This window comes from Phoca vitulina, unplaced genomic scaffold (assembly GCF_004348235.1).
Source record: "Phoca vitulina isolate PV1807 unplaced genomic scaffold, GSC_HSeal_1.0 scaffold16, whole genome shotgun sequence".
In the NCBI taxonomy this organism is placed as follows: domain Eukaryota; kingdom Metazoa; phylum Chordata; class Mammalia; order Carnivora; family Phocidae; genus Phoca; species Phoca vitulina.
The window spans coordinates 32046058-32056721 of record NW_022589719.1 but is presented as its reverse complement, the minus strand read 5'-3'; the positions used below and the strand labels follow the sequence as shown (position 1 = coordinate 32056721).

Genomic DNA, 10664 nt, shown 5'->3' with positions numbered 1-10664 from the left:
GTTTGTTCTGCCAGTCTTCATATTGTTTTCTGGGTTATTTACACTGATGTGTTATCTAGTTGTATCTGTGGGATGAAGTGAGCTTAGGGTCCTCCTACTCTGCCATCTTCCCAGCTGACCCTTGGGAAATAAGCCCTTCCCTTTTCTTGACTTCAGTTTCCTCATTTTACAATGAAGAGGTTAGACACAATGATCCTTGATTCTGAACTACACCCCAGAAGGAGGCATTTGGGAATTAGACCTGAGAAGGGGTCTGCTGGTGACATCATAAAGGGAGAATTCCATGAGAAGACTCAGGCTTTCCTAGAAGCTCCAGTGCCACCGGTTGGAAGGACAATTCAGGGAGGAGACTGTTGGGCCCACATCTTGAGATCTCCTCATTCCAGTGTTACCAGCATAGTCATGGATCAACCCTCATTGGCTGAAACAGCTCAAAATGAGGCAGACACCAATGATTTGGATGTGTTATCTCACCCTGGCTCACCAACCCCACATCACAGGCCAGGCCATAGTGGAGTCCACCGCCATCATGGGTACCATCACCACGGTGTGTCCCAGCACCATGGTGAGTCCCACCATCATGACATATCCCACCATCACAGTGAGTCCCACCATCATGGCGGGTCCCACCATCATGGAACATCCCATCATCACGGTGAGTCCCACCATCATGGTGAGTCCCACCATCATGGTGGATCTCACCACCTTGATGAATTCCAAGACTTTCATGACAATGCCCCCTCCCACCATTCCCCCCACTCCCACCATTCTCCCCACTCCCATCACTCCCACCACTCCCACCACCATGGTGAGGCCCACCATCATGGTAGAGCCCACCATCTCACTTCCCTTGCCCTGGCCCCTTCTCATAGCACTATCTTCTCCCATCATTCTCTTGGTGAGGGCCCCTTTGATGGTGAGTACCACCATGGTAGCAGAAGACATCATGGTAGGCCCCACCACCACGGTGAGCCCTATCACCACGGGGGGTCCCACCACCACGGTGAGCCCTACCACCATGGCGGGTCCCACCACCACGGTGAGCCCTACCACCATGGCGGGTCCCACCACCACAGTGAGCCCTACCACCATGGGGGGCCCCACCACCACAGTGAGCCTTACCACCATGGTGGCTCCTACCACCATGGTGAGCCCTACCACCATGGTGGGTCTCACCACCATAGGGAACCCCACCACCATGGTGGGTCTCACCACCATGGTGAGATTTCCCACCATAGTGGGCTCCATCACCAAGGTGAGCCTTACCACCATAAAGATTCCTACACGTATGGTGGCCCTCACAATCACAGTGAGGCCCATCACCATGGTAGGCACCATCATCATGAAGCCCACCACCACAGAGAGCCTCTTCATCATGGAGAGACCTTTTCCCACCATTCCTATGCGGACGCCTACCATGATCGCTCGATACCTCATTTCTATGATGACTACAGGAACCACAGTGAGCACTACCATGGCCACCACAGTGAACACCACCATGGCCACCATGGCGAGCACCACCATGGCCACCACAGCAAACACCACCATGGCCACCATAGTGAGCACCATCACAGGGAGCACCACCACGGCGAGCACCACCATAGTGTGCATCGTTATGATTATCTCCATGGTGATCACCGCTACAGGGAGTACCATCATGGTAGCTCCCAAGTCTTTGGCCCACACAAGTCTCACGGTGTGGCCGGAGCCTCCTTTGGCTCTTCCTTTTCTCATTCAGTAGGCCTCCAACCTAGCATGGTGCAGGCACAGCGCTCAGCCTTTAGCTTCACTCGTTCCCACAGTGCAGTGCGCTCACATGCATCCCAGGGGTCCAGCAAAGTCCATCCTCAGGATTCCTCCTCTAAAACTTCCTCGGAAAGCTGGGCAGAAGAAGATGAGCAATTTCAGAAGCGCAAAAGTGAGTCTCTCTACCCCCACCCCCAACTCACACAGCCTGGCCCAGATTCCAGGCCTGACTTGGGCCCTGCACTGACCTTCCACAGATCATGAGGCATGACTCTCAGCTGCGTGCATATTCCATTGGCTATTCACTCACCTGACTGCTCACCATCCAATCTTCTATTCCTTAAATGATGTACCTCTTCAGGCCATTAGTAGTTTGTTCATCCAGTCACTGCTGTGCCTATATGCATTCACTTCTCAAACATTTCTTCTTGTCTAATATGGGTCCCTGGTCCGCCTGGACCCTGGAAGCACAGAGAAAACAAATCCTGCCCTTGAGGGGCTCCAAGACTGGGGGGTGGTCACTTAAACAACCAATCCTAGACCACCCAGTGATGGTGGCCTATCATCCATATCAGGACAGTTACCACTGTAGATTGTATTTGTCCACATTTCCCCCACTAAACTGTGAGCATCTTGACAGACATCCAGTGTCTGAAAGAAGGCCTTGTTTAAGGGCAGGAAGGGACCTTGGCTATTAAAGCACAATCCCCCAAGCTTGGCCCCAAGTGGTTCAGTAAACAGAGTAACAGTCTCACAAACAAGCAGAGAGGGATAGGTACCTAACTGGATGGGAGTAGGGAAGGCAGCCAAAAGGAGGCGATGTTTCAGCAGAATCTCAGAGGGAGAGGGAGAGTTCACCAAGAGGATGGGGTAGTGTGGAAAATGGGGTTTTCCATGCATAAGTCGCCACGTGGGTAAAGAAAGGCCTGGAGGTATAGAATCATGAGCCCACAAGATACACTTGAGCAGACCACAAATCCCAAACAAGTTGGCATCTGCCATGGAAGGGGCAGCAGGAGTCCAGTAGCCCCAGGATCCAGGGTAGCCCCAGGATCAGCACAAGATAGCATAGAGGCACTTCAGTGAGTGAATGGTAGGCAAACAGGTAGGCATGAAGATGAACCCCAACTTAGTCTGGGAGGATGCCTGGGATCCCCATGCTACCTTCCACACGGACTTGACTCTCTGTTCCCCTTACAGCCACCAGAGCTCAGCGGGCCCACAAGAGGCTGCACACTGTGAACCTCTTCTATAGGTTGTGGGAAAAATTAAGCTACCTCATTAAGGGCCTCCGGAGAATGCTTAGGAACCTGACTCAGTCCCTGCCCTTTGAAGCCTTCATCTTCCTCGTTGTCTGCCTCAACACTACCATGCTTGTGGCACAGACCTTCGCTGAAGTTGAGATCCGGGGTGGTAAGAGCTGGGGAGCCCCTTTCTTTTCTTAAAAAAAAAAAAAATGTTCTTTATTTATTCATGAGAAACAGAGAGGAGGCAGAGGCAGAGAGAAAGGGAGAAGCAGGCTCCCCGCAGAGCGGGGACCTCGATGCGGGACTCAATCCCAGGACCCTAGGATCGCGACCTGAGCCAAAGGCAGCCACTCAGCTGACTGAGCCACCCAGGCGCCCCTGAGGAGCCACTTTCACATGGAGAAAGCCATAGATCTTGTTCTAGGCCTCTTGTGGGCCTGATCTAGTGCCGGGTGGCTTATGTAACTTAGTTCATTTCATCCTTACCCCTGGGAGGCAGACAACATTGACCAGTGTTAAAGATGAGGCTCAGAGATCTTGCTGAGGTCAACCAGCCAGCCAGAGACACAAGAGCCTGCTAAACTGGAGAATGTGCTGTTTGTAATATCGCCACCAGGTGGCGCATCGACCCTAATGTGGGGCAGCGAGAGGGAACCCCGGTCGCCTAGAAGGGCCAGGACACTGGAGGGGTGAGAGTAGAAAACCGGGGAAGGCGGCCCCTGAGACCCTTGGCAGCAGAGTGAGAGAAAGGCCTGCCACCGCGTAAATAAACGAAGCAGAGCATAAGATTGGCCGCATTCTTATTCTGTATTAAGGGAAGCCAATGTTCATGAAAACGCTCTCAGGCCGGCTGGTACTGTTCCCAGACCAAAGTGGGTCTGCTGCTTGGTGAGTTCTATACAGACTACCCCAGGTGGAGCTGCCTCACAAGGTCATCTTTATTTGTAGAAATAAGGAGATCCAGGGGATTAATTTCTAAAGCTGTGACCTCCTCACTAGGGAAAGCAGGCTCCTTCTAGTAGGGCTTGGGATGAATATTCAGAGAGGGTTTTTAGCATGACAATGAGGCTGAGGCACTCTCTGATTCCGTGCCGGCCGTCTTCCTCAAATGTTTTTCTGTTCCAGCAGTTCCGTCCCGAGCTTCTAAACGGTAAGATTGACAGTTAGGCAGAAGCTGCTAGAAGCTCCCTGAGGTCAGGAGGTCAGGCCAAGTGACAGTATTATCACTGTTTTATGGACAAGAAAACTGAGGCACAGAGCAGTTAAGACACACAGCCCTTAGGGCAGAACCGGGTCCTCCCTAACTGGGACTGTGTGTGAGGTCCAGAGGGAAGGAGGAGAGAGGGGCCAGGGTTGCTGCCGAGGGCTGTGAGTGAGCCCCTGGTGTCCCTGCAGAGTGGTTCTTCATGGCCTTGGACTCCATTTTCCTCTGCATCTACGTGGTGGAAGCTGCGCTCAAGATCACTGCTCTGGGCTTCAAGTATTTTTCTGACTCCTGGAACAATCTGGGTGGGTGGGGATGGGTGTGTGTGGGGGGGTAGCCACTGGACTGCTAGCGGAGGCTGGGGACAAAAAGGGGCACTGGCAGGGAGTGCTGGTGTTGAGGGGACTGCAGGTCTGGGTGATGAGGCACCTGGGCAGGAGCCCGTGACTCCCAGCCCCCTGTGCCCTCAGACTTCTTCATCATGATCATGGCTATGCTGGACTTCATGCTCTTACAGTACAACTCCTCCTCCTTCGTCTACCACCAAAGCGTCTTCCGGATCTTCAAGGTTTTCAAGAGCTTGCGGGCCCTGCGGGCCATCCGGGTCCTCCGGAGGCTCAGGTCAGCTGGGCCGCGGCTGCCCACCCCACCCTGTAGGAAGGGGTACAGGGGCCTGGGCTCCCAGGGAATCTGCTGTGACCTGTTCAAGGGATGGGGGACGAAGAGGCTGTGGACTCCAGCCCACTTCTGATTAGCCTCCTGCCGTCTGCTGGGATCAATCATTTTCCAGAGAGGGCTGAGCTCTCCCAAACCTCTAGCAAAGCAGTGCCCCCCTGTCAGTGGTGTCAGTCCTGGCTGCTGGGCACAGATCCCCACCCCTGCTGACTCAGCCTCTCAACAGCTTCTTGACCAGCCTCCAAGAAGTGACCGGGACTCTGGCGCGGTCCTTGCCATCCATCACCGCCATCCTCATCCTCATGTTTACCTGCCTCTGTATCCTGTGCTGTGGGGGCTGGGGTCTGCCTGAGGCGCTGTGATGGGCGGGTTTGTAGTGGCCAGAGCGGGGTTGGAGAATGGGACTCTGCGAGCCTGGTTTGGCCCTGAACAGCCAGTCCTCTTCTCTGTGGTGCTCCGGGCTCTGTTCCGTCATTCTGACCCCAAGCGCTTCCAGAGCATCCTCTCCACCATCTTCACCCTCTTCACCATGCTCACCCTGGATGACTGGTCCCTCATCTACCTGGACAGCCGGGCCCAGGGTGGGACAGGACCCAGGCGGGGTGGAAGGCAGGGGCTTGGCTGGGTGGGCAGACCCCGAGGGCTCAGTTACCCCATCTGCAAAGTGGGGCATCTGATCCTTGCTGGCAGGGGTGTGGCGAGGGTGGGCAAGGAACTCCCAGCTCAAACGACACCCTCTCTTCTAGGCGCCTGGTACATCATCCCCATTCTCATGATTTACATCATCATCCAATACTTCATCTTCCTCAAGTGAGGACCCCATCCCTACTTGGCTCCCCAGCTTCACCGCCACCCCCACCTAATCTTGGGGCACCCCTCCCCAGCCCTCTCCCCTTGGTCATGCCACAATGAACCCAGAGGAGGGTGCAGGGCCTCTCCTACAGCCTCCTCCTGGAGAGTACCCCACTATCCACCCCCACCACCCCCAGCCTGGTGATTGCTGTCCTGGTGGATAACTTCCAGATGGCTCTGCTCAAGGGCCTGGAGAAAGTAAAGCAGGAGGTACTGAGTGGGGTGGGGCAGGCGGACCCGGGAGGGAACCATGAAGGGGTGGGCGCAGAGGCTGGGGGGAAGGGAGGAGGGTGCTCCAGGAAAGGGCAGACAGGGAGGGGACTCGGGCAGGACAAAAGCCTCTTCTTCCCAGAGGGCCGCGCGGATCCATGAGAAGCTACTGGATGACTCACTGACCGAACTCAGCAAATCAGGTACTGGCCCTCCTTCCGCAGTTGGACACACAATTCCAGGTCCAGTGGCAGAGTTTGAGAATCTGAGACTCAGGAGGACTTTCAGAGCTTAGAACTTTGGTCCAGGGCGCCTGGGTGGCTCAGTTGGTTAAGCAGCTGCCTTCGGCTCAGGTCATGATCCCAGGGTCCTGGGATCAAGCCCCGCGTGAGGCTCCCTGCTCAGCGGAGAGCCTGCTTCTCCCTCTCCCTCTGCCTGCCTCTCTGCCTACTTGTGCGCTCTCTCTCTCTCTCTGTCAAATAAATAAATAAAATCTTAAAAAAAAAAAAAAAGGACTTTGGTCCGAAGAACTCTAAGATAATCTTCTGAAAAGCAATTAAACTGATCGTCAATTCCTGAAAGCCCTGTTTGTGAAATGACTAATTAGCCAAATTATGATTCACTAAATGCTCATTTCTTCTAATAACTTACAAAGGTTAGAGCACTTGGTTTTACATGGGATGGTTTCGACTGCCTTGGAGGGTTTCGTCAAGGTATTGCACACACTTGTCCAGAGTCACTCAAAGTGGATTGAGAGTCATTAAAAATCAAGTTTCCTGGACATGTTCATTTTTATAAACTTGACTTTCTGAATGAATTGATTTTGAGACAGTTGGTTTGCTTCCTGCTTAAAGATCTTCAGAACTTTAGATAATCTGAGCTCTAAGGATCCCACTCTTAGGCTCATCAACACTAGAGGACTAAGGGTCCCAAAGGGTCACCAGGTCCCTCACCTGCCCCTTCGATCAGGGAAAGACAGTGCAAAAAAGCTGAAGCAAAAAGAGGAATTAATTGGCAGAAATTACTTAGCAAATTGAGGGTGTGTGGTTTTCAGGAATGGCTAGATCCAGGACTTGAATACTGGTCAGGATTTGGTCTCTTTCCATCTCTCTGCTCTGTGTCCTCCGCATGGTTTTGTGCTTAGGGTGGCTCTTCCCTTGCGGTGGGAAATCCTCACAGGTTAGCCGTTCCTATCATGCCAAGCAGAGACTTCCTCTTCTTCCTGTAGTTATAGCAAAGTCCCGGATATGTGTCTTCTTTGCTTTGATCACCTATTTTGGAACCAATCACAATAGCCAAAAGAATAGGCTGTTCTGATTAGCCAGGCCTGAGTCACATGTCTTTGGAGGTGGGCGGTGGGGTCAGCCCCCTGCTAGACAAGGTGGACCCAAAAGGGACAGGAGTGGTTCCTCGGGAAAACTGGGGGATTTTTACCAGAGGGAAAGACAAACAAACAAACAAATCTGATACACACACCACGCCCAGAGAAGCCATCTCTTTGGGGGCATCATGGGCAAAAACTCTTTTAGCCCCTCTGAATTACCTCCATGACACATGGGGTGTGTTCTACCTCCTCTCAATCTGGGCATCTTTTTTACTGTCCCCTTTTTTACATCCAGACCCTGAAGAGGTGGTGAGTGAACACACCAAACAGAAGCAGCTCATCGAGAAAAAATTTGGGACCATGACTGAGAAGTAAGGAGATGCAAAGGGAGGGGAGGCCCCGAGTCTAAGGGGAGGGGTCTGGGGTCTGGCCCATGGGCTGACAGGGCAAGGGACATTGCCCACCTCTCTGGAAGGGGGTGGGGCGCCAAGGCCCATGTAAAGCCTATGGGTGGGACGTGGAGACCATGAGTGGCTTCTGCTCCCCCTGAGCCAGCTTGCACCACCAAGAGTCCCACCAGCAGTGCTTACTGGGCCATGAGAGCCCCTCTGAGGCTGAGGGCAAAGGCAGGGCAGCAGGGAGTCTGCTCATCTGTTTACTCAGGAAGCATCCCTGACCCTTGCTCTGGGTCAGGCCCTGTGAGTTCTTCAGGACACAGACTAGCCCGTGCCCATGAGAGCCCAATTGCCAATGACCTGTGCTGGGCCATGAGGGTGCTGGACTTCGGCTAGGTGGAGGGGTGAAGAGGGAGCGTCAAGGAACAGCTTGGGTAAAGGCCTGGGAGGCAGATGGTCAACATCCCATTCCCGTCGAAGCGATTGGCCAGCTGGGCCAGGACAGCTGGGGACCTGTGGCTGTGCTCATGGCTGGGGGACCTTGGCACAGACTTCCTGCTTCCTGGTTCTCAGGCCTGGCTCCTCAGAGAGCCTTCCCTCTGAAAGCTGGGCCCCGCTGCACCTCATCCAGACTGGCTCCAAACCAGCAGACAGGGCAGTCCGACTACTGGCAGCCTCCAGCCCCTCCTCACCCGCCGTCCAAGTTCAAGCCCCAAAGGCCCTCTGTGACCCAGCCTTTGCCAACCTCCCTCATTTCCTTGGCTACTTTCTTGCTGTCCCCGCACTGTTTCCCAAGCATAGCACATACTTCTCCACCTCAGGGCCTTTGTCCACACTGTTTTCTCTGCCTGGAATGTTCTCTGGCTGCCAATGGCAGACTCAAGTGACCAAGATTTGGGAGAGCTGAGTTCCAATCCTGCTCGCTTCACGTCCTGGCCCTCCCGTCCCACCCCACCCCCGTTCCAGCAACTTGGCCACTGGCCTAGTGGGCCCTTGGCACCTTGGTAACACTTTCTATGGGGGTTTCTGGGCCTCCAGACTCTTCCCCATTGGTTCACCTCCACTATGAGTGCCCTTTGTTTTTGTTTGTTGTTGTTTTTGTTGTTGTTTCTTTTAATCTTTCCTTTCTTTTATTCTTTTTATTTATTTAGAGAGTGGTCTTTGTTAAAAGCAGCTTGGGCTTTTCCTTCCTCATCAGACTTTACATCTCCAATTCACCCACTCTCTACGGCCTCCTTCCCTGAGGCCTGCCCTGGCCCCCAGTACACTCCAGCTCTTCTGGAGTAGCGGACCAGGAACCTTGCCCAAGCCTGGCAAAGCTTCTCGTGTCTTTCCAACTCGGCTCAATGACACTTGCTCTGGAAGTCTTTTCTGATCCCCAGGACTGGACCCTCAGCACTCTGGTTTACTCTTCTCGCAAGCGTAAACACTCTGCCACAGGCGAAGCTTCCTAAGGGCAAGGACTGTTTCTTGTTAACGTCTGTGTCCTCGGAGCGCCTGGCAGTGTTCATTGATTTTAATGTCACTTGATGGATGGATTTATAAAATGGGCAGGTGATGAGGGAGTTAACAGATGGGTAGTGGGCTGGGTGAATGGTTGGGGGGGGTGGTTAGGTGGATGGCTGACTGCACAACATGGTGAAGGGGTGGGTGGGGGGGTCCAGGGAAGAGCAGGTAGATGGAGGGATAAGGGTGGTCAGATGAATGAGTGAATGGCTAGATTGGTGGGCGGATGAATGGGTAAGTGGGTGAGTGGGTGCACAGAGAGGTATGGGGTAGTTGGAGGGGCCAACAGAGGGGTGGACAGAAGGATGGAGGGATGGATAACTGGGAGGGTAAACAGCAGGTAGAACCCTCTCTGGCACCGGCACAAATGGGGGCTTTTTATTTGTGGAAAGGAGATACGGCATGAAAGGCCCCACTCAGAAAAACTGTAATGGGGGGCTGGCGGGAGGCCGGTGAGAAGAGCTGGGGGGGGGGGTTCTGGCAGCCCGGATGACCCTGCCAAGCAGGTCAGCTCAGGCTTGCCCCTTCCCTCCTCTACCCCCAAGGCAGCGGGAACTCCTTTTCCACTTCCTGCAGCTGGTGGCCGGCGTGGAGCATCATCAACAGAAATTCCGCTCCCAGGCGTCCGTTCTTGATGAGATTGTTGACGCTGCGTATGAGGTGCGCCAGGCAGGACCAGAGGAGAGAGGGGCCAGAGTGGGAAGACCCCAGAAGGCCAGGCATGGGAGGCTTGTGCCCAGAGGGCCCCGAACAGTCACATGGGCGTGGGCGAAAGCAGAGGCTGGCACTGGCTCGGTCACCCGCCCATCCCACCCCCACAGGCTGGAGAAGAGGACTTCAGGAAGTGACCCCTGGATGCAGAGAGACACGGGATGCGGATTGCAGCCTCTGGCAAGCTGCCCACTGCTGTGGGTCAAGACAAGTCCCCTGATCTGCTGGAATTATCATCGGGCCTGCAGGGCTGGGCCCTAACAGTTTTAAAACCCCAAATGGCTCTGTGTCCTCCCTGGCTAAGCCAAGGCACAGGGCAGGGGAACTGTGCACACGCACGTGTGTGCACTGCTGGTGTGTGTGTGTGTGAGAGAGACAGAGGGAGTGTTGTGTGTGAAAGGCGCTCTTCCTGGTCCTCTCCAGGGCCCGCATTCCAGCTCGGGCCCGCAGTGCATCGGCAGCGGCCAGAGCGGTGACTCAGAAAGGGGGCCAGGCTCAGGGCTGGAGGGGTGAGTGGGCAGTCACCTTGCTTTCGGGAGGAAGGTCCATCTGGCCCAGGAGTTGGGGAAAAAGAACCAACTATAATAACCCCTAGTTGTCGGGGCCTAGAGGGCCAGTAGGCTCCAGAAATAGGGGCTCACAGCCCGGAACTTGGACCTACCAAGACCCTCGGAATCCAGTACAAGAGTGCCAACTCGATGGGGATAGCATGCACCCGGAAGTCAGAGGTCATTGCCGTACCCTGCCCTGCTTGGGGTCAGGCTAAAGAACCTCAGTGAGGGGAAGTAGGATGG

General features: G+C 54.4%; 1 protein-coding gene across 1 annotated transcript; it reads left to right on the top strand.

Annotated features, from left to right (window-relative positions):
- The first annotated feature begins 402 nt into the window (after positions 1 to 402).
- CATSPER1 (cation channel sperm associated 1) lies at positions 403 to 10065 on the top strand. Its single transcript, XM_032414820.1, has 14 exons — positions 403 to 462; positions 506 to 1205; positions 1277 to 1918; positions 2947 to 3159; positions 4389 to 4502; positions 4668 to 4818; positions 5099 to 5190; positions 5310 to 5453; positions 5619 to 5682; positions 5862 to 5934; positions 6077 to 6137; positions 7554 to 7629; positions 9705 to 9819; positions 9981 to 10065. Exons 1-14 carry the CDS (start codon positions 403 to 405, stop codon positions 10005 to 10007), a joined length of 2532 nt encoding a protein of 843 aa, XP_032270711.1. The 3' UTR covers positions 10008 to 10065.
- Positions 10066 to 10664: the final 599 nt, after the last annotated feature.